The sequence below is a fragment of the Mya arenaria genome, chromosome 12 (genome assembly GCF_026914265.1).
Source record: "Mya arenaria isolate MELC-2E11 chromosome 12, ASM2691426v1".
Lineage (NCBI taxonomy): Eukaryota > Metazoa > Mollusca > Bivalvia > Myida > Myidae > Mya > Mya arenaria.
The window spans coordinates 58,986,439-59,013,554 of NC_069133.1; the positions used below are offsets into that span (position 1 = coordinate 58,986,439).

Here is a 27,116-nt window from a genome sequence, read left to right on the forward strand (position 1 = left end):
ATTACATTACATGAACAATTATGTGAAAAACTACAAAAACCTGCTCAGTAGCCAAAAGTTAAACATAAACCCCGTTTAATTGCACAGGGTAAACGCCAAAGACAAAAATCACAAACAAGAAACATGGAACAATAGCACAAAACTCCACAAACAACACAGTGAGCATATACTATATAGAAAACTAGGTATATTTATCAAGGATTGTTAGGTACCGCCTTGGAACGGTCAGTAAAATGTAAATTTACTGGGGTTTAAACCAGTTAACGTGCACAAACCTCACTCTTATCCCAGTTTAGTTATGTAAGGATGCTATATTCAACCTAATACCTTATTTTTTGAATTCATCTTCAAAACTAGAAGGCAAGTACCCTTCAACGTTTTGCCTTTATATCCACAGTTAAAATAAAATCCAAGGAATTCATTGAGTCTATCTGCCCAACTACCTGCTGGAAACATTTTAATTTTACGAATTTTCATTAAAACATTCCCATTAAAATAAGGATGAGCAATACTATTAGCAATCAGCGATTTAAGACTACTATTGTACTTTGACATTATATTATAATGACCATTAACAAATTTTGAGAAACTTTTTCTTAATTTATGATATCTGAAACCCTTTTTTAAAAAAAAATTCCGTCATAAGTTTATTGCGAGAGGTGATTTTTTTTTACATCTGTACATATTCCAGCCAATCTTATCAACGGTGCAATAAAACACCATATGATGGTGAACTAGTAACATCTCCGTCTGAAGAAGGGTAATTTATTAATTTGAAATTTAAAAAAAAACACGTTTATCATAAATATTGATATTCATTATATTTTCCCTTACTTCGAGTTGCAGATCTAAATAGGATGCTTTTAAATTGGATGTATCATATTTATTAAGTTGCAATTGTGAATGGTATATCGATTTAATATTATCTGTAAATTTAAAAAAAGTCAAAACAAAAAAAATACAGACAACATTCGCATGAAAAGTATTAATAAATGTTAGGAGACCCGCATTGTAACGACCAGGGAAACAGCGGATGCACTGGATGTGTACATAACAGAAACAACAAGACATTTTATTAAAGACTATCGTGTTTCGAAGGCACAATTGATGTTATTTGGAGCTATGTTCAGGAGAATCCCCGTGAGTTTAAACATTTGAATGTTTATCACAGAATTGGTAATTATGGAGCTCACTTTTCATTAACTGGAATGCAATTTCGTTAAACATCGTGACTGTTTTTTGTTTTGTTTTTTTAAAGTTTTAGAAAAGCAATCCCTTTGAAAACTCGATGAATGTATTAGCTAAAATTAATCTTCTTTCTGCAGTAATGTATCTGTTGCATATATTGTGAATATTCTGTATCATTCCTTCATAAAATTGCAATAAAGGACAAACTATTCTGAATCTAAATATCAGAAATAGTTTTATTGATAATTCCGACGAATTTCTTTTATTGCTTGATTCCTAAATAATTCCAGTTTAAATCTGACTAAAATGAGGTTGTTTTAAACGACAAACTATTCTATCTCCAAATACCATACAGAATATTATTGACCTTTTGCAAATACAACGTATTTACTTCTTTAAGCTTTTTTCACGTCTTGACTGTCTTAATTTGTGATTCTTCAAATGTTTCAAGATATTTCATATATTTATGTGTGTGGATGTCAAACTTAATTAGAATCCAGCGCCTTTGCAATCATTGTTTGTGGTTGTTCAGTCAGAGCAATTGCAAATTCTGTTTCCTGTTATTTGAATCAAGTCAAGTCAAGTCAAGAAATTTATTAAGAAATCAAAGGCCACCGGCCCAAAATACGTGACATACATAATAAAACAAACAATATACGAGTTGTGTCAAGAAAAGGAATTTAAGCATATATCCAAACATGAGTATATCCTTTTAATTTTTAATTTCTAAAAGAAGATGATATACATAGAAAGACAACTTACTTAGAGTCTCATAATTAGTTGTTTCCATAAGGCTATAAAAGTCATTTAAATCTATACCAGCAGAGTACCAATTAAACAAATATTGTCTTCTTATAGTGTCATACTTTCTACAGACAAAAAATGCATGATATTCACAATCTAAGACAGATAAATGTTCGTTATCATAACAAAAAGTACATATACGATCATCTTTTGGTATGTTTTGATGCCTACCAGTTTCTATTCTCAATTTATGGTTTGAACATCGAAATTTTGAAAGTGCTATCTTGTGCTTAAATGGTATAGCTACTGATAGGTATCTTTCAACATTCAACAGTGTTTTAAAGTTTTTGTAATGAGAACAGCGACCAGAATTATTTACAGATTCAAACCAGTTTTGGTTATAACAATCAATAATTCTCTGTTTAAAGATTGTTAAAAAAACGTTAACACTTCCAACGTCTTGAGTTATCCAAATATATCCAAATCCATATGTAAACAACATGTTTTTAATATTTGTTACCCAGCAAGTTCGTCCAACTTCATCAAGAGATTTAAGCATTAAATAGCATTGTTTCGGATATCTAGTATTGGTCATTCTTAGTAATTTACAAAAATATCTCATACAATTAGAAAATTTGAATACTGTTCACTCAAGATGCCACTGCACGCAAAGGCAATCACTACCTCTGTTGTGCAAATCTAAGACAGGCATTATACTGCATTCTATTTTACGTATTCTTGACACGTCCACGCATCCAAACCATATTACTCAAAGAAAGAAAAACAAACAACTTAACTCCAAGATAATAAATGTCTTTTATTAAATCACAGTTTCATTATAAAATATAACAACAAACAGGCGTATTTTGAAATGCCCTTAATTACAAAGATGTGAGATGCCCAACTATTACAATGTCGTGGAGGAAGTCCAAAAATTACAATATAGAAATATGATACAAGAATGCATACGAATTCATACTCTCATTTCTTTCAATAACACGTAACCAAAACACAGTTATGTATTAATCATATATATTGCCTCCAGTCACTTTGTACACCACGGATTTCAGCAATATTTAAACACTCAATGAACACGTTTTAGAGCTTAAATGCACGACAGATACTACATAATGGACATAAATACAAGAAAACAGCTGTATATTATGACAAGCACATATAGGATATGATGGTTTGATCGGGTAAGAACATTTTAATCTTAACAATGTATAAAATGCAAGTATGACTGGGTTAAGTCAAAACTTATGTATACCTTCGAGTATGTACATTATTATGCATTGTTACAAACAACCACAAAAAGGATATGTAGCAGTAGTAGGTATTAGTAAGAAATCAGAATTGTTAACAATGTCTACAGATCAATATGACGTGGTTAGTTTAGAATAATACACATATAAAATTTATCGTAATAGTTTACTACAGAAATTCGGTCCCGAAAAACTTATTATCGTTTCTACCCGTGAGATTATCACGGCACGTGCAGGCGATTATGGCATAACTGCCCGGCGAAGATGAGCACTTTGACGTCATTTACACAAATTTGATATGTCTCTTTTTACCTTTCAGTCTTCCTGGTCATCAAATCCAATGTTGTTCCTCAATTTTATTTTTTTAAAAAAGCTTCAAATTATTGACAAATGACAAACATGTATTATACAGAATAAGACATGGCTGACCATGAGTTTCCGTTGATAATTGCCACATTGAAAAATAATTACCATCGGGCAATTAATCTTCAAACTTGAACAATTGCCCCTCGGGCAATTTTTCTCTACGCATCGGCAATTATTAACCGAATTTAAAGGTCAATCAAGTATTATCCTATATATACTTGTTTACTACGCATTTCTTTGCACTAACATTTTGTCTTAACCATTTTAATATGCTATATCTATAGTTTGACGAGACGAAGAATTCTGATGTTTTAATTCTACGTAGTTTAGCTCCGCGTGAAGAGTATTTTTTTTTGTTTTTCACATATCTAGAAAGCTATCTATCTCATATTGGATATACCACATGTTTCCATACATTAGAAACATCATTCTCAGAACATTAAAATGTGCCCTTTTATAACAAATGAAAGTAATAGCTACAACCAGAACCCTGTTACCCATCGTTTTCACCAACACCTTCCTCGACCTTTTACTAGTCATCACAAATGATTTGATTAGGGTTCTTATTTACAGTTGCCCGGATGTGTATATCAGTTTGTTCCTGAGAGTTTATAGAAATGTATCTTCCAAAACAATGCCCCGATGGACTAAATAGTCTTCATTGTTAATATCTTCAAAACCCTTTGTCTGGGTAATCGTCAACACAGCAATGCCCCAATTGACAGTTGGCAGTTGACGTTTTTTTTTGCCCGTTTCCCGAATGAATATACTTTTTCACTTTGAATTAATGCGTAAACGCTCAGAGTTTTTCAGAAAACGCAGCCTGGACGTCACCATTTTTGTTCAAGTTAGGAAATCGCTCTGACATTGATTCCTTGTACATTGTCGGAAACCTCTCTGATATTGAATCCTTGTTCAAGTCGGTATATTTTTTTGCCATACTCTTTGGTGTATCGTAAATGAAAGCTGAATTTGAAATGCCGTTTGAAACACTCCCATTTCTGTGCTCAGCTTTCGACGTAGAATGTCCGCGCGACGTACTTTTACGTCTGTAAGAACCATTGTTAGCGGTTTTGTCACCGTTCGTAACAGGTGACAGTTCATGATGCGTTCTTCCATTTTCGAGCGGATTTTTCCGCGGTGGGTCGGCTAAAGCTTTTCCCGGTGTTCTATCTGATGGTTGTTGCTGCACGCTGATGTCGTCAAGGCTTATCTCGGTTTCGATTCGGGAGAGTCGAGTGTTGCCCTCCATTGCGTAGAGACGCTCTTGTTTCTTCGGACGAACCTACATGTGACCAAGATGTATTACATTGCAAGCGTTTAATACGACTCACTTGATGTTAGTTGAATAATAACTTAAATTGACTAATACCATTTTGATAGATTCATCCCTTAAACATGGCATAATCACATACAAATTCAATAAACGAGATCTAATGACCACGGACAAACATTATTGAAATGATTGAATAATGATCACTATAATTTTGAGGCTTCAAAACATGATGAAAACCTTAATTTTCATACTTTTAAACAAAACGGCTTACCCTATAATAGTAGTACTCGCACACGAAAGCAATGAGGGACAGTCCCGTGCCAATGGCGATGAGGAGAAAGACACCACCAATGTTTTTGATAGAGATTCCGTCGCTCTCGTTCTCGATGCGCGGGCAGTCCTTGTGTAACTCGTTGCTGTCCCACCACTTGTTCGTTAGATCTTCAAGGATCCTGTTATTAGACAGCTCAAGAATCCTGAAAAAGATTAAGACGCTGAGTAGATGTTGTTTCTGATGAACAAAACATATTCATTTCGCGACCAGAGAGTACAGTGCAACATCAGAAAAAGAAGGTATCTCGTGTTATACATCGCGCGATTTAGGGCCTTTACGCAAAATATAATAATTTTTCAAATCTTTAAAAGTTTCTTCCAAACTTTTTTCATTTAAATGATTGGCATAGGCGCATCATTTTCACGACGGTGTATGACCTTTAGTTTACTTATATTTTCATAGCAACTACGGATTTCGTTCCGACTTATTTTGACTACATTCATTGTCTATGTTTGAAATTACAAAACGAATCATCATTTTGTTTCTTTATTTATGGTCCATTAATTACTAATTATTATACCGAACACTTTTTTTACCGCTTACTAATTTTAATGTGCCTTTGATGTGTTTTATTGAACAAATCTAGTAATGTTTAATTGCGAAAAAGATGTCGTTTTGAAATTTACAATCAGCACTCACCAGTTTATGACGTCAGCGGTCCATATTATTATTTTTGGCAGGCCCGGACAGGCCAAAAACATGATATGGACCGCTGACGCCATAAAAACTGGATTTTTATTAAAATACACTGATAAACGGACCGATCAACTTTATATACTCAAAGAAGGGACACATTAATGTAAGTTATAATATATAAAAATATATAACATGCAAATCATATGAATTTAAACTAGTTATTAAATATAAAGCTTACACATTTGAAATTTGTGCGCGAAGTGGAGATCCTTGCGTGACTGCGAAGGCGAATGGTTTGCGGGAGAATTCTTCCCCTATCACCTCCACATCGCAGTCCGTGAGCACTTGGTACTGGTTCCGGCTCGCGTCGTCTTGGCAAGTATGAAATATTACAGATGCACTTATCCATGTAAACCAAAAGTAGAAAACGGTGATTTTAAATAAATATTACGATATGTTATCAAATGTTACATGTGAATTTGACGTTTGATTGTACGTATCTGTAATTAATACAAGCAAGCGGTAAGTATAGCTCCAGCAGACATGTTAGAAAATGTATTTTTTGCAAACAAATGGGCGTAACACATACCTATAAAGGCAAATTCCCCATCCTTGACCATGCGTAACGCCTCCTGTGCTGTGTCTGGTACGTGCATCCGACCCATCAGCTTGGTAAACTGCTCGCTGACCGGGTAGTCCCACACCGCTAGTTTTGCACGCGCCACAGGCGACAGGCTGTCGTTCAGGCTCATGTCCTTCCAGATTCTGGAAACAAAAATATGAGTGTGCTATCTACGGAAACTTCCTAAAAAACGACAACATTAAAGTATTACTGCCTTTTTCGTTTTAATTATGTTTTCTGTTTTTCGCAACTATCATCTTAATGAAGTTGAATAACCCTGGCTATAATGGTTTTGCTGATAAAACATATCATTGCGTTAAATATTATTTCTATAAAAGATAAACGTTCATTTAAAAGCTTTCTAATACCTATAGAAATCTTCCTCAATCTGTTTCATCCGGGTAAAGTAAACGAGGGCAGCAGTGCCGTTGACGGGACCATACTTTACGCTCTGTTGTTTGGAAAGGTCATCCAGAGACTCGATAGGCGTCTCCAAACGGGTCACGGTTAGTGTTGCTGCCAAGTTAGCCGTGTAGAAAGCGATGAGAAGGAAGCCATACAACCACCACGTGGCAGCAACAAGACGCCCAGAGATCGCCCGCGGTGCTTCACCACCACCTACAAAGGTTAAATGTTAGCAAATTAAATTCGTTTGACCTGACTCTTTAGGCCTATATATTGACATCTACCAAGTGCCATGACAAGAGCCCTCGCTGAAGATCACACCAGCTTAGATGATGCGTTCAGTCTTAATTGTGCTCACTAAAGGTCATAGTATTTTAAATAAACTCAAAATTGAACTACACATGATCATTTCATTTTAGAACCATATATGTGTTTTTTGTTGACAAATAAATAAACAGTAGTAATTCTGCCGTAATATCGAAAATGCTTCTTCTGTTGCACAACAATTAAAATGAATCTTACAAGCAATACACATGGACCACACGTGGACCACACATCGACCACACATGCTATACTCGCCAATTTCATTATACTGGTTTTCAATCAAAACTGACAAAACTGACAAAATGATTTCCACTGATTATCTCATCCACTTGTGTCTATCACTTCCTTGACGGCCTTCTGCACGTTTTGCGCTGCACATTCATGCTTGCAAAACTTCAACATAACACTTGCAACGACTGCTGACGGTTTTACGACCTCGTGCTTCATATGTCTGTACTCATTGCAAATTGTTTAGGCGTGTATCTCTATGTACGAGATCAGCCATATATCTTAGAGTTATCTTTATCTAAACGTGGTATATATCGTTAAATCTGCACTATCGTCAATTTATATAAACATGTAAAAAAACCAGTGTTATAAGACTGCTGACAAGAAATCAGATCCCAGGTTTTCATAGTTCAGTCAAAAAATGATGTTATATGTACTTTTTTTAAACCGTAAGTTACTCTTTTAACCATAAAACATCAATTTCGGCGGAAATATGAACATCTGCTATCTAATCTTTTGTCAGCAGTCCAATATCACTAGTTTGCAGATATTAATGCAAAAATTGGCTCATTCCAAGATAAGATATAATGCCTAGTATTGTGCTCTTGAAGAGGGATTTGGCTTTACTATATGACTACGTGTCTTGTCCCTTGAAGTTTTCATTGTAAAAAGTCAACAATGCCGTCTTTAATGGTACAAAACTTGCGTATTTTTTTCAAATGTTACATCCACATTGCAGGTATCCATAACAACACATTTGTGTGTACTTGACTCAGGGTGATTTTTATTATTGTTTATCATAAAGATCGTCTCCGGCTATTAATTCTAATGAACTTGTACACATATTTACAATTAAATTCCAACAATTACAGACACTAGCCTCAATATAATTTATATTGACATAAAGCATATCCGTTATTTCGCTGAACTAATAAATTAAATTTACCAAAAAAATTGCTTTATAGTTGATTAAGTAATAGTCAGATAACAAAGATTAATATCTGTTACCCTGAGGTGTGAGTGAAGTCATGCAGAACCAGATCCCCTCTTTGAACGTGAAGATGCGCTTTTCTGGGCCGGTACTGCTGTCTGGGTTGTTTTGGTAGCTTAAATAAGACAGGGTGAAAGTGAGAATAGCGAATTAAGGAAGGTTTTCAAGGCATGCAATGATAATGCTTAAAATGGTAAACATGCAACTCAACACAACTTAAGTCATTGTATAAAAGTGAAAAAGACCACCGGCCCAACGAACACAGTATCTGCATAAGTCTTAATATGTGTATGTGCAATGCATACTATGTATATAAAATGTTATTTTCGAAAACGAATACATAAAATACATGTTTCTAATCTTCAAAATACATCGTTAATTTTAAAGATCAGTCAAATAAAATCGGATCACAAATAGTAAAATATGCATAAGAAACAATCGTCAGACAACAACAGTCGTCATTGTTGTCAGTAATGTATAGTTTAAGATTCATACAATTTGAAAGAAATACCGTTCAATAAGAAAACTATGCAGTTATATACACGTCAAACGCGTACCTGAAAGGGCTGAACTTGTCGAACAGCCACATGAGGATCGAGAAGAGGAAGAACGATGCGACAATCACCAGCCAGACGTTCAGTTCCAGCACCTGGTAACACAGAGTCATTAATATTTCCAATGAGCCGACTAAAAACGTATGAGAGTTTTCAATCACGATTCCGCGAGCATTTAACCCCGAGCAAATGAATGATTTCGCTCAAGCACCTTAAGGTAGCACGCGACCATTCAATGTTTGTTTCAAATTTACAAAATAATATAAACATAACGCAGCATACACCCATTTAGGATTCTGTAGTTGTTTTTTGTTGTTGTTGTTTTTTGGGGGAGGGGTACACAAATTTGGTTTCATATTGCCAATACAGACGTTTACCGTACCATATTTGTTTCGTAATGTATTGCATCGCTCATTATAAGTTTAATAAGACAACATTCCTGAAATAAAATGTTCATTTATGATCATAACTCACATAATTATAGTTTTGGGGCATAGTTTCCCGGAATATTAAAGTGCGTGAAAACTATGAACTGTATACATTTATGCAGAAAAAAGCTCATGGTACCTGCAAACATACCAAACTATGTAAGTGATAGTCATCTCGCCCACCTCATGATTATATAAATCATAAACTTTCAAACATTTTGGTATACAGTGCTTTGTTTTGTCAAGAACATCATTCAATAATAAGTGCTCGTATGAGAGAACATCGGAATAATTTATCCGCACGCTCCTTTTTGCAAACTAATGTTAGTCATTCGTCGACATATTTAAGTAGTTGACCCAAAATGACACACTATCCTTTACACTATGTATTATCCATACTATTATGATCATTGTGAATTTACCTTGAGGAACTTATGAAGGATGTACTCAAATTTCTGTTTCTTCATGAGGATTGTTAGACCAACTGGTTCATGATAGGGCACCGTGAAATCAACGACATTTTCCCTCTCCGACATCACCGATAACGGGCCAATAGCAATGTCGGCGTGCTGAAAGTAACACCATATGGTAAACCCCTCTAATATATACGAAAACAGTACCAAATACAACATATATAGTAGCTCGTAGAATGTCCACCACGTTCATTCGTTTATATCGGCCTTTATATGAGGCAAATATACAAGCCTAGTTAAAGTCTTAGTGAAAGGCGTATTCATGGAAACAATTAACTTCACCGATATCGATGAAGATACGGCAAATTCAAATACGTTTGTATTCTTAACGTCACCGACACACTGTTAACGTTATCGATATCGATTCAAGACTCACGCGGTTAAGCTGGAGCTGAATGATAATTACACTGATATATAGTACCTATCGTGAAACAAAAAGTATAATGACCAGTATCAGTCCAATGATGCCAGTATAACTGCAATCCATATCGGACCAATTGCACTTTGAGTGCGTCTTACATAAAAAAGACATTGGTCGCGTACACTATATTCTAAATGGTGTTGTTAGATATTAAGGTAAATCAATAAGGTAAACTATTATAATGGCCTCGAAATCTGACCTTTTCGATGAGTTCCTTTATGGCCCCGTTCCATGTCCCATCCTCGTTAAGAGCGCCAAAATATCCGTCCTCGCTTTCATAAAGCTCGTACTTGAAATTTAGGGCACTTGCTATCTCGTTGAATAGGTCGATACACAAACCTGACACATAATCATGTTAATAAATACACATTGCATCATGATTCATCATTTTTCAACATTTTCTTTATGCATAAGACATACTATTGTGACGTTTCATAAATTGTGAATGTGCTTTTCATGATCAGGGTAATAAAAATCACATTGCACAAGTCGATTAATAAGGTTGTAATGTCTGGCAGCATGTACTCGTATGTAACAAACTATAAAATGATGTGGAATGTTATTGGCAGTGTTGAATTGTTTGAGCTTACTATGCAAGGCTTATCTCGAGTTGAGAATACTTCTCTAGTTTAGAGCCATTTCGTTCAGCAAACCCGCTGCTAATTAAGTTTTGTAGAATTATACAGCTCTGTTATTGCCTTTTTATGTTATAACGTTTTGTGTTATCCTACATGATAAGGCCATTTCAAATTGATCCTATAATTAGCGTGTTTTTAACTTTCAAATGTTTATCTTTTCAAAACGTTCATTTAAAAAAAGAATCATACAAAAGGTATTTATAGTTTAAGACTAGTTTATCATTTAATATCTAAAAATTAAAATGGGGGCGTTTTGTTATACACGGTTCTTTTCATCTATTGCAATTATCTCTCTTTTCATCAACCAGTAAACAATTTCATCTGGGGAATAGAGAAACTGATATTCATTTATGCTTTTAGTTTTCCCCTTGTTTGTCCTTTTATGGCTTAAATGACATTATTTAACGTTGTCAATGTCATCGTAAAGTATTAACCTTCTGAAGTGATAATTTGCGGAATCGATTAGCAAATACATAAATCTGAACTCAATAAAGTAATTGCTCGTACATTTAAAATCCAGGGAACCACAACTATGAATAATTTAAAGGAGAAATCTGAAATCTGAACTAGTTGTACAATTAAATACGGCTATTTGGTTTGATACCTACCTTAACAATATCAATTATGGCAAATGTATTCATAGCAGTTTGTTTTATATATCATTATGCATGCGTCAACGGCGGTATCCTTTTGAACATTTAACTTTGTTTATAAAAAGAAAAGTATATTACCGCGATTGAAGAAGCTTACCCCTGTAGCTGTACCGTTGAGTTCCATTGTCAAACACCTTGTCCTTGTATATAAAGGGCTCGTACTGAAATGCAATGTGATTCAAACAGTTTTAAGGTAGGTCCTCCATCATTGTTCAGTTTGTTCAGGAATATTTTCCCCATGAAGAAGAACAACAAAGATTCGATATATCAATCATATACAAAATCGCTGTCCCCAGTCTCTACCATACATTCACGTATTCAGACACAATCGCCAATGCGCGCTTTTATTATTTTTAGAAAACTCGTTTCATAACTTCCGTGTTTACTGCACACATACCAAATAATTGTATAGGTACAGCAAATAAATATGTCTTCTGTCAATGATTAATTGCCTTAAGTTAATAGGGTACGATTCATAACAAGATATAAACATATTTAGATACATGTTTAATCGTATAGTGAACCCGTACCGAGGGAATAACGACGACCTTGTAGCTTTTCTGGGATTTTGCGGCCGTCAGCGAGGACACTGTGACGTTAAGGCCTGTCTTCTCTGTCCAGACACCGAGCTGTAAAAAGGTCGTAGCCTTATTTATAGTATGGAAATGGGGAGCGATGATCTTTGAAACAACAATAATAAACAGAGGTATCTTAGTGTATATATGGTAATCATTTTTCTACTCTTTGTATGTGTATGTATTGAAAAAGACCAGCAGGAGAAGATCCTCTTTGGTATTTTTTATAAGAGTGTACCTGATTATGTTCTTGCAGCAGCACCACTATAGAAGAAAACTGATTTACTTATAAGCTTACAACCTATGAATTATATATGACTTAAGTATGTACATTTTATACACATTTCTGGTACTTCAATTTTTAAGATTTTTGATAAGTATGCCTTTACGAAATACCTTTCTCGAAACGTCTTAAGTCTCTTATAACAGGATTAAGCTAATCTCACTATTTTTGTTAGTCTATAAAATGTGTTATATTTACTTTTCAAGATTTTTTAGAAATTGCGTAGGAATCATCTGTATGATTATCAGAATAAACCATTTTTCATTTATCAAAATCCATTTTCAATATGTAATTTGGCTAATTGAAATACGCGACCTAAGCCTGTTAAGTTTAAGAAGATTCGAGAAATGGGGTCCAGGATGTTCAAATCGGGAAAGCGAAGGGAGTTGATTAGATTATGCTTGAAATGTCAGAACATTTTCATCCCTCGAAGAACATACTCCTGTCCACCTACCATGCTGCTAGCGGACACAGTGCCCTTGCTGTAATGGACCTCACGGATGTTCATTCTAACCTGCTGCCTGAGTCCACCCTCTACCGACACTATTGGCCCGTACACACCCTCGTGATTCACCTTCGTTGCAACAAAAATAAACACTTTATTAATGCGGATTGACACTTGTGACTTCCAATAATCACTTATATCCAAACTGCTGCTTAATAGGTTTTCCAAACTTAAATATTGCTTTTATATTTGTCTTTTTTTCTTTATGTTTGACCTTTGGATGAAATTCATTAAAACAATGACTGACATTATCAGGACAATTTTCAAGGAAAACGATTGTCAAAAGAATACACACATGTAGCTCATTAACTTTATAATGAAGAAGGCATTATTGATTATAATGAGTTTATAATGATTCGTAATACGGCTCCTAATGGTCATAAGTTCAGTCGTCAAAAGAAGTGGGACACTGATTTGGTGCCGTATATCAGATCGATGAACGATATCATATTTCTGAAATATAATCAACATCCATGAGCCAGACACGGTCATTGTCGACAAATGATCCCTACGTTATCTCTAGAGGCTTTCTGAGTAATGACTTCACATGTAGCAAAGCTGTGGCTGATAATGGAATTAGTGTACATGTACTCAAATAATCTGATTTGATCGGAATTTCTCGCCTCGTTTTGATTTAAACTGGTTCAAAATCCATCAGCATTATAGCCGGATACTATATTCATGATTGATTGCCATGCGTCACCGAGGCATCTTGAATTGAGCTCCTGTACACTTAACTGAACCTTTACCATATGAAAGTATTTAGGTGTGTTTGCTATGTGTTTTATGGGTTCGGAGAAGGAGGTATGTCCCCTCTCGTGCGATCTTTATGGAATATCATAAAATAAAGTAATACAATCAAACTTTAACCAATTAAATGCTGCAGGTATATATATCCACTTAGACTTAAATTCAGGATTTCAAGACTTGCTTTTTCGGAAAAGCCAAAATGTAATTGAATGCCTGATCGAACTGTTGTAGACCTAGTTGCGCCTCTGATAACCTGCATTTGAACATTCTACTAACTAGCTTTAAACTGCTTAATAAATCATGAACTGAATTCATAATGACTGAAATTATAATTACATCTTTGAAATTCTTTATAATTGTGTCACTCGTCAATAATGTTTCATTTGAGATGACATTATCACCATAGCAACTTGTGATTTTAGTGAAGTTGGCTTCTGGAATTCTTCCGTCGAAGATTTGCATCAAGTCATATGCAAATACTTCGTCAACCTGAAAGAGAAATACTTCTTTAGATGTATTATCAAATTTCCCAACAATTCTGAATTTGGTAGAGGAATTAGTGTCTGAGACTTCAGTAGTTTGTTTCCTCTAATAATTGTAATTCAAATTAACATAACCCATTGTATAGGTGTAATAGCGTGTGCTTATGCGTTTCATTGTTTATATATATATATATTGATGACCGTATAAACATGAGACGCTGAGGTATTACCTTGTATTACCTTGCTCACTTTGAAATATCATTATTTTAACGTGTAGGAGGGCTTCATGTTCAGGGAATTATATGCATTAAATGAATGAAACCTTGCATAATAGTGTAACCTGCGCCAATTTTATGCAATATTTTATATGCAAAGTGCGCATTATATCAGAACAGTTATTGCTGTGCGTCGTTCGAGGTTTAATACAGTTAAAACCATTAGTGGAATTAACCGAGTTGGCATGTACTGGGTTATATGTAACAATCCACAAAGGCGACTATAAATAAATGACAAACAACACGGGGAATGTAGGTGTTTCTTAATTATTTTGTTAATGTGCTCAAGTAATAAGTTATTGAATAATACTTGTCACGTTACACGCTCTATATGGTTGAATATTTTAGAACACATCACACTCAAAAGGTTTTCAATTCATTGATTGTCAATTATATCCATATATGGAATGTTGCTCTTATTTTAGATTTAAACGGTCGAAGTATTTGGTATGCTTACCTTGAGATCTGGGCTCTGGAAGAAAGAATTTATCTCCTTCTGTACAAACTGGACGTACACCTGTCGTTTCTCGTTCGAGCCATCCGCCTCCGCTACAACCACCCGCGTGTTATGAACGCATCCGTCACATGACATCTTGGCATCCTGAACATTAACAGGAAATGTACTAAAAATAAAAAAATGCACCTACTTTTGCCGTTTTACGAATGACCCCAATTCGTACACAAGAGGATCGCATGCTCTGAACGTATCGGACACATGCCGTATGCTATCGTGGTATTCTGCAGATGTTGCACCATTGTGCTAACTATACAGATAATGAAAGTACATCGGGCTGTATCGGTTCGAGCCATCAGCCACTGCTTCAACCACCCGCGTATGGTGAATAAATATGTCAACCTCAGAAAACTCCAATACGATATATATATATGGTGTTTATAAGGCCCATACACAAATATCCGACCCGATAGCACGTGCGGAATCCGGTAACCACACATGTTGGATATCATGCTTACATTAAATTACCCATGTTTGTAAAAAAAGACAGTTTGCATGTTTCGTACATTTAACAAAAAAGCGCATGCGACGTTGTTTACGGCCGTCATGGCGCGTACTACTTTTAGGTGATTGTGGGCGCCAAGAAGTCCCTCTCAACAACGAATTATAAACGATTTATATTTTCGTACTTTCATTGATAGTATTGAATGATATGTATTTAATTTAGCTATAGTGAAATGGCATAGCGTAACTAATATAAGCCATTCAGTAAAACAACGGAGAATTGGCGCCATGTTGTACCTGACTCATCTTTCATGTAATCGGCAAAACAATTATGCGACATGGTATAAAACTGAAATATATGTGTAGACTTTCAAGTCCAATAATTGTTTGCATAATATCATCTGAATGGGGAGTCTTAGCCAGTTAATATACTTCCAAATTCGAAACGGTTCATTGTAATTGACAAATTGTTAAACAAGAGCCGTCGTAAGACAGCGCGCTCGACTTCGCCGCTTTGACTTAGAAGTGAATACAATAACAATGTAATATTACCAAGTTTGGTCTATTTATGTCAAACCTAACTAAAATTATTCAATACATAAGGTGACTTTGATGCTGGCCCCCCCACCACCCGAAAAATGACGCAAGTCATTCAAATAACTTGATTTCCCATTATGAAAATGTGGTAAAGAATATACAAATATGCCTTTCAAAAGAAATTAAAATAAAATTTAAAAAAAAATCAATGACCATATAGTATAGACCTCCTTGTTTTCCCTTGGTAAAAAACTGGTTAAGAATGTAAAAATGTGCCTGTCAAAAGAAATAAAAAATAAAAATAAAAATATTCAAGGGACATTATTTGTATTTAGGGTTAAACTGGAGTTATGTTTCTTTTTGTAAGATGGTCGTAAATAATTTTGAATTTTATTAAGTGCATTGAATGAAAGGTATAGAAGTTTTTTTTATTAAAATCCCAACCTGCCCTTTACTTGCCTAAAACTTTAACCTAAGTGAATCAGGGGCCATAACTTGTATTAAGGATATGGAGTTATGTAACCTCATTGGGTGATGGTCCTGAACAATTGTATGAAGTATTAAGTCAATTGAATGAAGGGTATAGAAGTTATTAATAAATATCCCAACCTGCCCTAAAACTTTAAGCTAAGTCCAATAGTCAACCAAGGGCCATAAGTTGTATAAAAGATAATATGGAGTTATCTAACCTCATTATGTGATGGCCCTGAACAACTGTGTGAAGTATTAACTCAATTGAATGAAAGGTATTGGACTTATAAGTGAAAATCCCAACTTGCCCTAAAACTTTAACCGGACGCCGACGCCGACGCCGGAGCGAGTAGTATAGCCCACCTATTCTTCGAATAGTCGAGCTAAAAAGGGGTAAGACAGGAAAAGTCGACAAAATAGTCCTCCCTGTGTTAATGTTCAAGTAAAAATTATCTAGCTTACGACGAAAATATTTTCCCTTTATGACGGCGTCATATTACGTCAACGTCCGACAATGCCAGTTTTTTCAGGGTGAGACACCTCGCTTGACAAAATACGATTATTAAAAAAACTTACAATTATCAAACTAAGTACTGAAAAGCAAGCCAAAATATGTTTCTTTTTTGTACATGGTCAGTGGCATGTGTTGTATAGCCAGGATACCTTAGTGTACGTTAACGATAATATAATCGATATGAAAATGACTTACGCTCCACGAATATTAAATGGATTCGTTCAAATTGCCTGAAATCAGGAAGAAAGAAGACTAGACATTGGTTCTACCGTCGTCGACAACCACTGTAATTTTTCCGTTACACTCTATAACAACGAAGCAAAACGCAAAAATGTATTGGGGGTATACGATGTGCTTCTACAGAATTTAAAACACATAAAATTGCTTGTATATGACTGTAATTGAGCATGCCCTGGTTCTGCTTGGCTGGTACATATTTACAGTTCCGTCCTTCAACTCAATATTCTAGTCTGCCTTTAAGGTATAGAAATGATTGGCAAAGAAAAAGGAACATAGAGCTTTACCTTTGTCACCACGAACCAGTTTATAGCTGCATCATGCAAAGGTGCATTCGCCTGAAAATAAGAGAATAAGCATATAATTATTGATGTGATTATTTGTATTAATGCTTTGGAATTCATTCCGAGAGTACGGAATGCAAAAAGCGAAAGTTTGTATTGGGATGATAACAACAGTTCCGTGATAGGGGTTTTAGTGGAACACTTGTTAAAGCTCCTCGTAGTCTTAAAATCCGAATAACTATGGCTCAATACTCACTGAATTTGTATCAATTACGTATTTCCTGGCATGATAATTTAATTGCTACCCAGGAAATAGCTATGAATATCTTAGACTTATGTGAAAAACTACAGAAACAAGCTCAGTAGCAAAACGTTTAAACATAAACCCGGTTAAATGGCACTGGGTAAACGCCAAAGACATAATGGCACTGGGTAAACGCCAAAGACATAATGGCACTGGGTAAACGCCAAAGACATAATGGTACTGGGTAAACGCCAAAGACATAATGGCACTGGGTAAACGCCAAAGACATAATGGCACTGGGTAAACGCCAAAGACATATAACACAAAAACAAAAAATCACAAACAAGAAAAATGGATTAGAGTTCAATTTTGGGGGCTGTGGCCAAGGCCGCTTTTTTCTGTAGATCGTCAAAATGGGACTCTATCTTACTTAGCGTTTCTGATGCATTCCTCAGAATCGATCTACGTAAAATAAATGAGCAAAAGGATTAAAAATCCTCGATTGTCATTGGCCCTTACAAAAATGCAAACACCAAGTATATGCTACCTTTTACTACTGACACTAGTTTCACATATAAGCCTTGGTTGAAAATACTGACTGACATGTATTCTATGGAACCATTCTTGATGCATTCGTTAGAATTGATTTACGTAGAATCAGAAAAATTGAAAGATCCTCAACTGCCATTGAACTCTTACATATACATCATGTGTATTTATCGCTATTGCAATATGTCAACAATGCTTCGTGGCATTTCCATGAAAGCGCCACAAGAGGCAGCGCCACAAGAGGCATCAACATTGCACTCAATTGTTTGTAATGAAATCGGTTTTGATAAATTCATCGCGTCAGAGGTATTTGATCAACACTAAAGAAAGAGGTAGAGTGAGTCATATAATGAATGATTATACTAAACGCTTTCAAAATGATTTGACAGCGTCAAATGATTTTGCTGTCTGTCAATGTAACAGGAATACAGGGAAATATGTCGAAAACCCTACCTTTGTCAGCAGACAATTTTATCAAACGTCTTAATAGTTAACAAGTCGAGTCGAAACAATCATTTTGTCGATGACAAATTATTTTGATGTGTATCATGTTGCGGTATCAATTGCATACCTTTTTCATATGTATTCCTAAATGCTGAGGGTAAGTTTTACAACCAGTCTTAATAAAACAGTTCTGACGTAGTCTGTAATCATCTTCAACATCATGTGTGTTCGCAATGGCCCGACCAAGGTTTTTATCATTGGGTCAGTAGTTTAATAGTCTATAAAACTGTTTTGTATTAAATACAGAGTGATGGTATAATATAAAAAGCCAGTTTAAAACAAATGCTCAAAAGGTAAAATATGTATTACTAGGAGCATTCTTTTGTTATTCTTTCCGTCAATAGTAAACCAAGACATTTGAAAAATGATTTAATTCTGAACAACTATCAGATCCAGGAGATAAATACCTGCCCGAGGACGTAATCTACGTTAGTCGAAGCCGCCACAATAAAGACGTTTTCTATCTCCAGTTCTTTTATGTCGTTCAGGACTCGGGCCAGCGTGGATCTGTCGATAGCCTGGTACAAGTGATGAGACAGCACGCCGCTGATAAGCCACCTCGGAACTTCGTGCAGGTCTGAAAGTATGTCTACTTTATAATAATGAATATAGCTCGGGTATTTAAGACTTAACATTAACTGGTATTTGCCTTCAATCGCAATTTGTTTTACATATTAATGACGTTAAGTTTTTTTCGTTCCTTTTGGAATATGAAATCTAAATAGTTTTATTATTGAGGATTTATCCTTGAGCTGGTGTGTACTATTCCATATGGTATTTCCTTGAAAGAAGTTTATAAGTTAACAAGGTCAACACATTAAATCATATGCAACATAGCATGCTCATCGACAGATATCCACTATTTTCCTAATCCGTTACTGGATTAGTCATGGTTATCGGACTGGGCTCTGTAATTGTCCAGACTTACTAAAGCTGTCATCATAGAGTATTGCCACATTGGTTAGGTTGTCAAAGCGGACGATGTCTGCCACAATCCTTAACATTGCCGTGCCTGGTGGCTCTATCTGGATAAAGCGTTCATCTGCCGTATCAACCGGAAGTAGGAGTGCCTCGTCTATGAGTGTAATCACCACTAAGCCGTTTGCCCTGGCGAAGGAGCGCAGTAGAGGACCAACACTCGGGGAGGAAGCATCAAGTAGAACGAGGGCGCCGTTCTTCACCTCTTGGCACACTAGAAATAATTGTGGATATTGAAGGCTCAATTAAGGACATTACTGTAAACATATATTGAATACCTTTGGACGACCTATTTAATAATAAAAAACTAGCTGTCAGATATTGTGAATGTGGGTATGTTAGAATGAAGACATTGAAGATGAAATCACTTCATGTAAGTGTAGACATTATAGATGATATCACTTCATAAAATTGTATACAATGAAGATGATATCACTTCATGAGAGTATTGACATTCAAGATGATATCTCTTCATGCGAGTGTTTACATTGTAGATGATATCACTTCATGAGAGTGAATACATTGAAGATGATATCACTTCATGAGAGTGTTGACATTGAAGATGATATCACTTCATGAGAGTGAAGACATTGAAGATGAATTCACTTCATGACAGTATTGACATTGAAGATGATATCACTTCATGACAGTGTTGACATTGAAGATGATATCACTTCATGACAGTATTGACATTGAAGATGATATCACTTCATGACAGTGTTGACATTGAAGATGATATCACTTCATGAGAGTGAAGACATTGAAGATGAATTCACTTCATGACAGTATTGACATTGAAGATGATATCACTTAATGACAGTGTTGACATTGAAGATGATATCACTTCATGACAGTATTGACATTGAAGATGATATCACTTCATGACAGTGTTGACATTGAAGATGATATCACTTCATGAGAGTGAAGACATTGAAGATGAATTCACTTCATGAGAGTGAAGACATTGAAGATGAATTCACTTCATGAGAGTGTTGACATTGAAGATGATATCACTTCATGACAGTGTTGACATTGAAGATGATATCACTTCATGAGAGTGAAGACATTGAAGATGAATTCACTTCATGACAGTATTGACATTGAAGATGATATCACTTAATGACAGTGTTGACATTGAAGATGAATTCACTTCATGACAGTATTGACATTGAAGATGATATCACTTCATGACAGTATTGACATTGAAGATGATATCACTTCATGACAGTGTTGACATTGAAGATGATATCACTTCATGAGAGTGAAGACATTGAAGATGAATTCACTTCATGACAGTGTTGACATTGAAGATGATATCACTTCATGACAGTGTTGACATTGAAGATGATATCACTTCATGAGAGTGAAGACATTGAAGATGAATTCACTTCATGACAGTATTGACATTGAAGATGATATCACTTAATGACAGTGTTGACATTGAAGATGATATCACTTCATGAGAGTGAAGACATTGAAGATGATATTACTTCATGCGAGTGTAGACATTGAAGATGATATCACTTCATGACAGTGTTGACATTGAAGATGATATCACTTCATGAGAGTGAAGACATTGAAGATGAATTCACTTCATGACAGTGTTGACATTGAAGATGATATCACTTCATGACAGTGTTGACATTGAAGATGATATCACTTCATGAGAGTGAAGACATTGAAGATGAATTCACTTCATGAGAGTGTTGACATTGAAGATGATATCACTTCATGCGAGTGTAGACATTGAAGATGATATCACTTCATGCGAGTGTAGACATTGAAGATGAATTCACTTCATGAGAGTGTTGACATTGAAGATGATAACACTTCATGAGAGTGAAAATATTGAAGATGAATTCACTTCATGAGAGTGTTGACATTGAAGATGATATCACTTCATGCGAGTGTAGACATTGAAGATGATAGCACTTCATGAGAGTGTTGACGTTGAAGATGATATCACTTCATGCGAGTGTTGACATTAAGATAATATCACTTCATGAGAGTGAAGACATTGAAGATGATATCACTTCATGCAAGTGCAGACATTGAAGATGATATCACTTCATGAGAGTGTTGACATTGAAGATGGTAACACTTCATGAGAGTGAAGACATTGAAGATGAATTCACTTCATGAGAGTGTTGACATTGAAGATGATATCACTTCATGCGAGTGTAGACATTGAAGATGAATTCACTTCATGAGAGTGTTGACATTGAAGATGATATCACTTCATGAGAGTGAAAATATTGAAGATGAATTCACTTCATGAGAGTGTTGACATTGAAGATGATATCACTTCATGCGAGTGTAGACATTGAAGATGATAGCACTTCATGAGAGTGTTGACGTTGAAGATGATATCACTTCATGCGAGTGTTGACATTAAGATAATATCACTTCATGAGAGTGAAGACATTGAAGATGACATCACTTCATGCAAGTGCAGACATTGAAGATGATATCACTTCATGAGAGTGTTGACATTGAAGATGATATCACTTCATGAGAGTATAGACATTGAAGATGATATCACTTCATACGAGTGTAGACATTGAAGATGATATCACTTCATGAGAGTATTGACATTCAAGCTGATATCACTTCATACAAGTGTTGACATTGAAGATGATATCACTTCATGAGAGTGAAGACATTGAAGATGATATTACTTCATGCGAGTGTAGACATTGAAGATGATATCACTTCATGCGAGTGTTGACATTAAGATGATATCACTTCATGAGAGTGAAAACATTGAAGATGATATCACTTCATGCGAGTGTAGACATTGAAGATGATATCACTTCATGAGAGTGAAGACATTGAAGATAATATCACTTCATGCGAGTGAAGACATTGAAGATGATATCACTTCATGAGAGTGTTGACATTGAAGATAATATCACTTCATGCGAGTGTTGACATTAAGATGATATCACTTCATGAGAGTGAAGACATTGAAGATGATATCACTTCATGAGAGTATTGTCATTGAAATGGTAACACTTCATGAGAGTGTAGACATTGAAGATGGTAACACTTCATGAGAGTATTGACATTGAAGATGAATATCACTTCATGAGAGTATAGACATTGAAGATGATATCACTTCATGAGAGTATTGACATTAAGATGATATCACTTCATGAGAGTGAAAACATTGAAGATGATATCACTTCATGAGAGTATTGACATTGAAATGGTAACACTTCATGAGAGTATTGACATTGAAGATGGTATCACTTCATGAGAGTATTGACATTGAAGATGAATATCACTTCATGAGAGTATAGACATTGAAGATCATATCACTTCATGAGAGTATTGACATTAAGATGATATCACTTCATGAGAGTGAAAACATTGAAGATGATATCACTTCATGAGAGTATTGACATTGAAATGGTAACACTTCATGAGAGTATTGACATTGAAGATGGTATCACTTCATGAGAGTGTAGACATTGAAGATGATATCACTTCATGAGAGTATTGACATTGAAGATGATATCACTTCATGAGAGTATTGACATTGAAATGGTAACACTTCATGAGAGTATTGACATTAAAGATGATATCACTTCATGAGAGTATTGACATTGAAGATGAATATCACTTCATGAGAGTGAAAACATTGAAGATGATATCACTTCATGAGAGTATTGACATTGAAATGGTAACACTTCATGAGAGTATAGACATTGAAGATGATATCACTTCATGAGAGTGAAGACATTGAAGATGATATCACTTCATGAGAGTATTGACATTGAAATGGTAACACTTCATGAGAGTATAGACATTGAAGATGATATCACTTCATGAGAGTATTGACATTGAAGATGAATATCACTTCATGAGAGTGAAAACATTGAAGATGATATCACTTCATGAGAGTATTGACATTGAAGATGAATATCACTTCATGAGAGTGAAAACATTGAAGATGGTAACACTTCATGAGAGTATTGACATTGAAATGGTAACACTTCATGAGAGTATTGACATTGAAGATGGTAACACTTCATGAGAGTGTAGACATTGAAGATGATATCACTTCATGAGAGTGTTGACATTGAAGATGATATCACTTCATGAGAGTGTTGACATTGAAGATGATATCACTTCATGAGAGTGTTGACATTGAAGATGATATCACTTAATGAGAGTGTAGACATTGAAGATGATATCACTTCATGAGAGTATTGACATTGAAGATGATATCACTTCATGAGAGTGTAGACATTGAATATGATATCACTTCATGAGAGTGTTGACATTGAAGATGATATCACTTCATGAGAGTTTTGACATTGAAGATGAAATCACTTCATGAGAGTGTACGCAAACGTTATCTATACCAAAACAATATATTGAATAATCTAACAGGATAACATTCTTAGATTTGATAAATACTGGTAATGAGAAATGTATCATGAAATTGGTGTCTTTAATAATTTGTGCGAGTGAGATACGTACTAAGTTGCTTACCCAATGATGTGATTTGATGATTTGTGTTGCTAACATCATATAGATTTCATGTGTTTTATATCACTCTTATGCATGCTCTCCATAACATTTTGCTTTGTAAAATGTATGTATGATACGTTTCGTTGATTATATAAGATACATTACATGTATTTAAATTTGAATTTGATACTGACTGTTGAAATGTATACTTTTAAATCATGTTGATGGACGCAAACCTATATGTTTGAATGCAATAAACTATATTCCTCTTCTTTTCCTTTACATATAAAAACTTAATTAATGTAAATTGGACATAATACCAATCTACAATGTATGTCATTTGTAAAGTTCTCTGATTTTCTTATAATATATAAAATAGGTTTTATACTGTTCTTTTTTATTTGTATGTTCATCATATTTTATTTTGTCTGTAAACATGAAAAACATGAATCACAATAAAGGTTCAAAGTAACGCTATCAACATGTGCTAAGAAAAAGAAAGACAACAACGTAGATCCTAGAAAAACACGTCTGGCTTATTTCATCACATAATATAAATTTTCTGACACAGAACAAACGAACCCTGTAAATAATATACGCAAATATTCCACTTTTATACTCGTACGTTTATCATATATAAAATTGAATGGTTTGTCAACTTTTGAGTCTCTTGCATAGAAAAAACACAATCGACTACCGATGCAAAAATGTGACATAGTCTTTGTGATATAAATTGAATGAATATTGATGTAATTCTATCACTTAATTGTGGTTAGGTCATGGCATATTTTAGTTTACATCAAGCAGTTAAATATTTATAACATACTTTGTGTCATAGTCCTTCTGATATAATTGATTATTTTTAATGAATATTGATGAAATTCTATGACTAAATCGTGGTTAGTTCATGGCATATTTTAGTTTACATAAAACAGTTAAATATTAATAACATACTATTTTAACACAGTGTTAAAATAGTATGTTATGATGTTATCAATACTTAACTGTTAAATGTAAACTAGAATATGCCATGATCTAACCACGATTTATTCAAAAGATATATACAGTATATTATTGATGACGTTAGACTAGTGAAATGCACAGCAGAACACGATATGATTTCAATGATATTGCAATGATTGTATTTTCTCACCGGCCTGAAACGTTGCAATCGCGCTGGTGGAGTTCGATGATATGACCTTGACACTTCTTCGAGCGCCCCCTGGCGATGTAACAAGCATCTCTTCCAGGGACGGGTTGTGTCTTTCCAATCTTTCATCTACGACCGTCACTGCAACGAAAGATCAGAGTTATAATGTTAAAAACCTAAATAATTCATGCGAGAAACTAGTTGTGTCTTTCCAAACGTTAATTCATCACTATTTCTGCAATAAAGGGGCGGATTCAAACTATAATATTCTTTTCATTTGACTTCAATTACAGGGACAATGCATATCTTGACTTGTATTAGACTAGTTTATGACCCACATATCGGTGACGAATGTTACTAAAAAGGAGAACACATTCAAAAGGGGTTTATATATTATCATTAGAAGTGTATCTTATGAACAAGTTGAGTAGCATATTTTGACCTGCAGTCCATGTAAATATCACCAACCTAACTTAAGGTGAATTCAGGGACACACCAATGGGAACGGGTAGTGAATTTCTGTTTAATACTGCAAATGTTGGAGTGAGATGTCAACAATGAGAGACACTAGGTATATGTCAGTGTTCGATTTTGATCAACAATGAATAGTGAAACACTGAATTGTTACAGTTACTGTATTAGTCACGCGATATCACAACGGACGTTTCGTTTCTGTAATAGGAGAACAGACACGTAAATAATGAGAGAAACTGGGGTGTTTCCTGCCTCCAAGAGAGATTTGAAACTCAGTTTACAGAGAGACGGACGCGCCCTGATGGTGCTACATGTAACAATCTTTAATCAGACGACGGTACTGAAATAGGAATGGGATCACACTGTACAAAGCTCTCGTTTATATTAAAGTATAAGGACCACCCCAAAACAGCGAAAAAAGTTCATAATAGTAAATTAAACTCAAATAACAATTTAATCATTATTTAAAGGCAGGACAATAATAAGCCAAGTACTTATAGGCAACATCTTTCGTATATCCCGTCGATATCGACATACGACTAAATACTAAACAGACATGAAACAAAAACAGATAAAAACACTTCAACAGCACTGGTCAATTTACAGAATACAAATTCATTACATAGATAAGAGAGTCCAATACCTAAGAAATCGTGTTTAAGACTATGTGTATTTTACTGAACTAGAAATTGCTGTATTTAGCAAATAAGGAGATAGGCTATAGTATTAGCTTCTAGCTATCACCTCAACCATAACCATGATATGTGTGTAGTTTTGTTGTTTCCAAGTATATTCAAGGAATGAATAATGTATAACTGAATAGCTATATTAATGGAAGAACATAATACTATAAGACATATACTACATCGGAGGATGCGGTGATTAAAGTAGAACAAAGAGGAGGTAGCATGATTATCTGTAAATTAAAGTAGGTTAGTGGGTATGACACCGACGCACTAGGCAGTTAACGTATATTATACACGTTATCATCAGTTCCTATATTTCACTATCATTAGTTTGCATCTTAAGCTTTTGTTTTTGCCTGAATGGTTGATGTTCAGTTACAGATGATGAGTGTGAAATCAATAAGCATGGAAGTGCTTTTCATTGTCCTAATAGACAGGACAAATACTGTGATTGTTATTTCGTGCAGTGATGGGTTCATATTGCATCGTGAGTGTAGTTTTTTGTTCTCCAAATAGTAACGCATTTTGTAATCTGTGACATGTTTTTCCATATGTCTTTGTTACATCAGACGCATACCTTGTACACAGTTTTCAGGAAAAAGAACGTCACCTTTGTCATTTGTTTCTTTTATCAT

General features: G+C 34.9%; 1 protein-coding gene across 1 annotated transcript; it reads right to left on the minus strand.

Moving 5' to 3' along the window:
* Nucleotides 1-2,660: 2,660 nt before the first annotated feature.
* LOC128210836 (ionotropic receptor 25a-like) lies at nucleotides 2,661-27,116 on the minus strand. The gene is made up of 19 exons (XM_052915192.1): nucleotides 27,059-27,116; nucleotides 25,325-25,462; nucleotides 19,643-19,906; nucleotides 19,122-19,291; nucleotides 17,421-17,471; nucleotides 14,874-15,017; nucleotides 13,996-14,148; nucleotides 12,859-12,978; nucleotides 12,077-12,175; nucleotides 11,644-11,707; nucleotides 10,455-10,594; nucleotides 9,784-9,930; nucleotides 8,937-9,028; nucleotides 8,397-8,494; nucleotides 6,800-7,049; nucleotides 6,399-6,574; nucleotides 6,048-6,180; nucleotides 5,111-5,315; nucleotides 2,661-4,848 (listed from the first exon to the last, which is right to left on the minus strand). The coding sequence occupies exons 1-19, from the start codon at nucleotides 27,114-27,116 to the stop codon at nucleotides 4,363-4,365; spliced, it is 2,988 nt and encodes a 995-aa protein (XP_052771152.1). The 3' UTR covers nucleotides 2,661-4,362.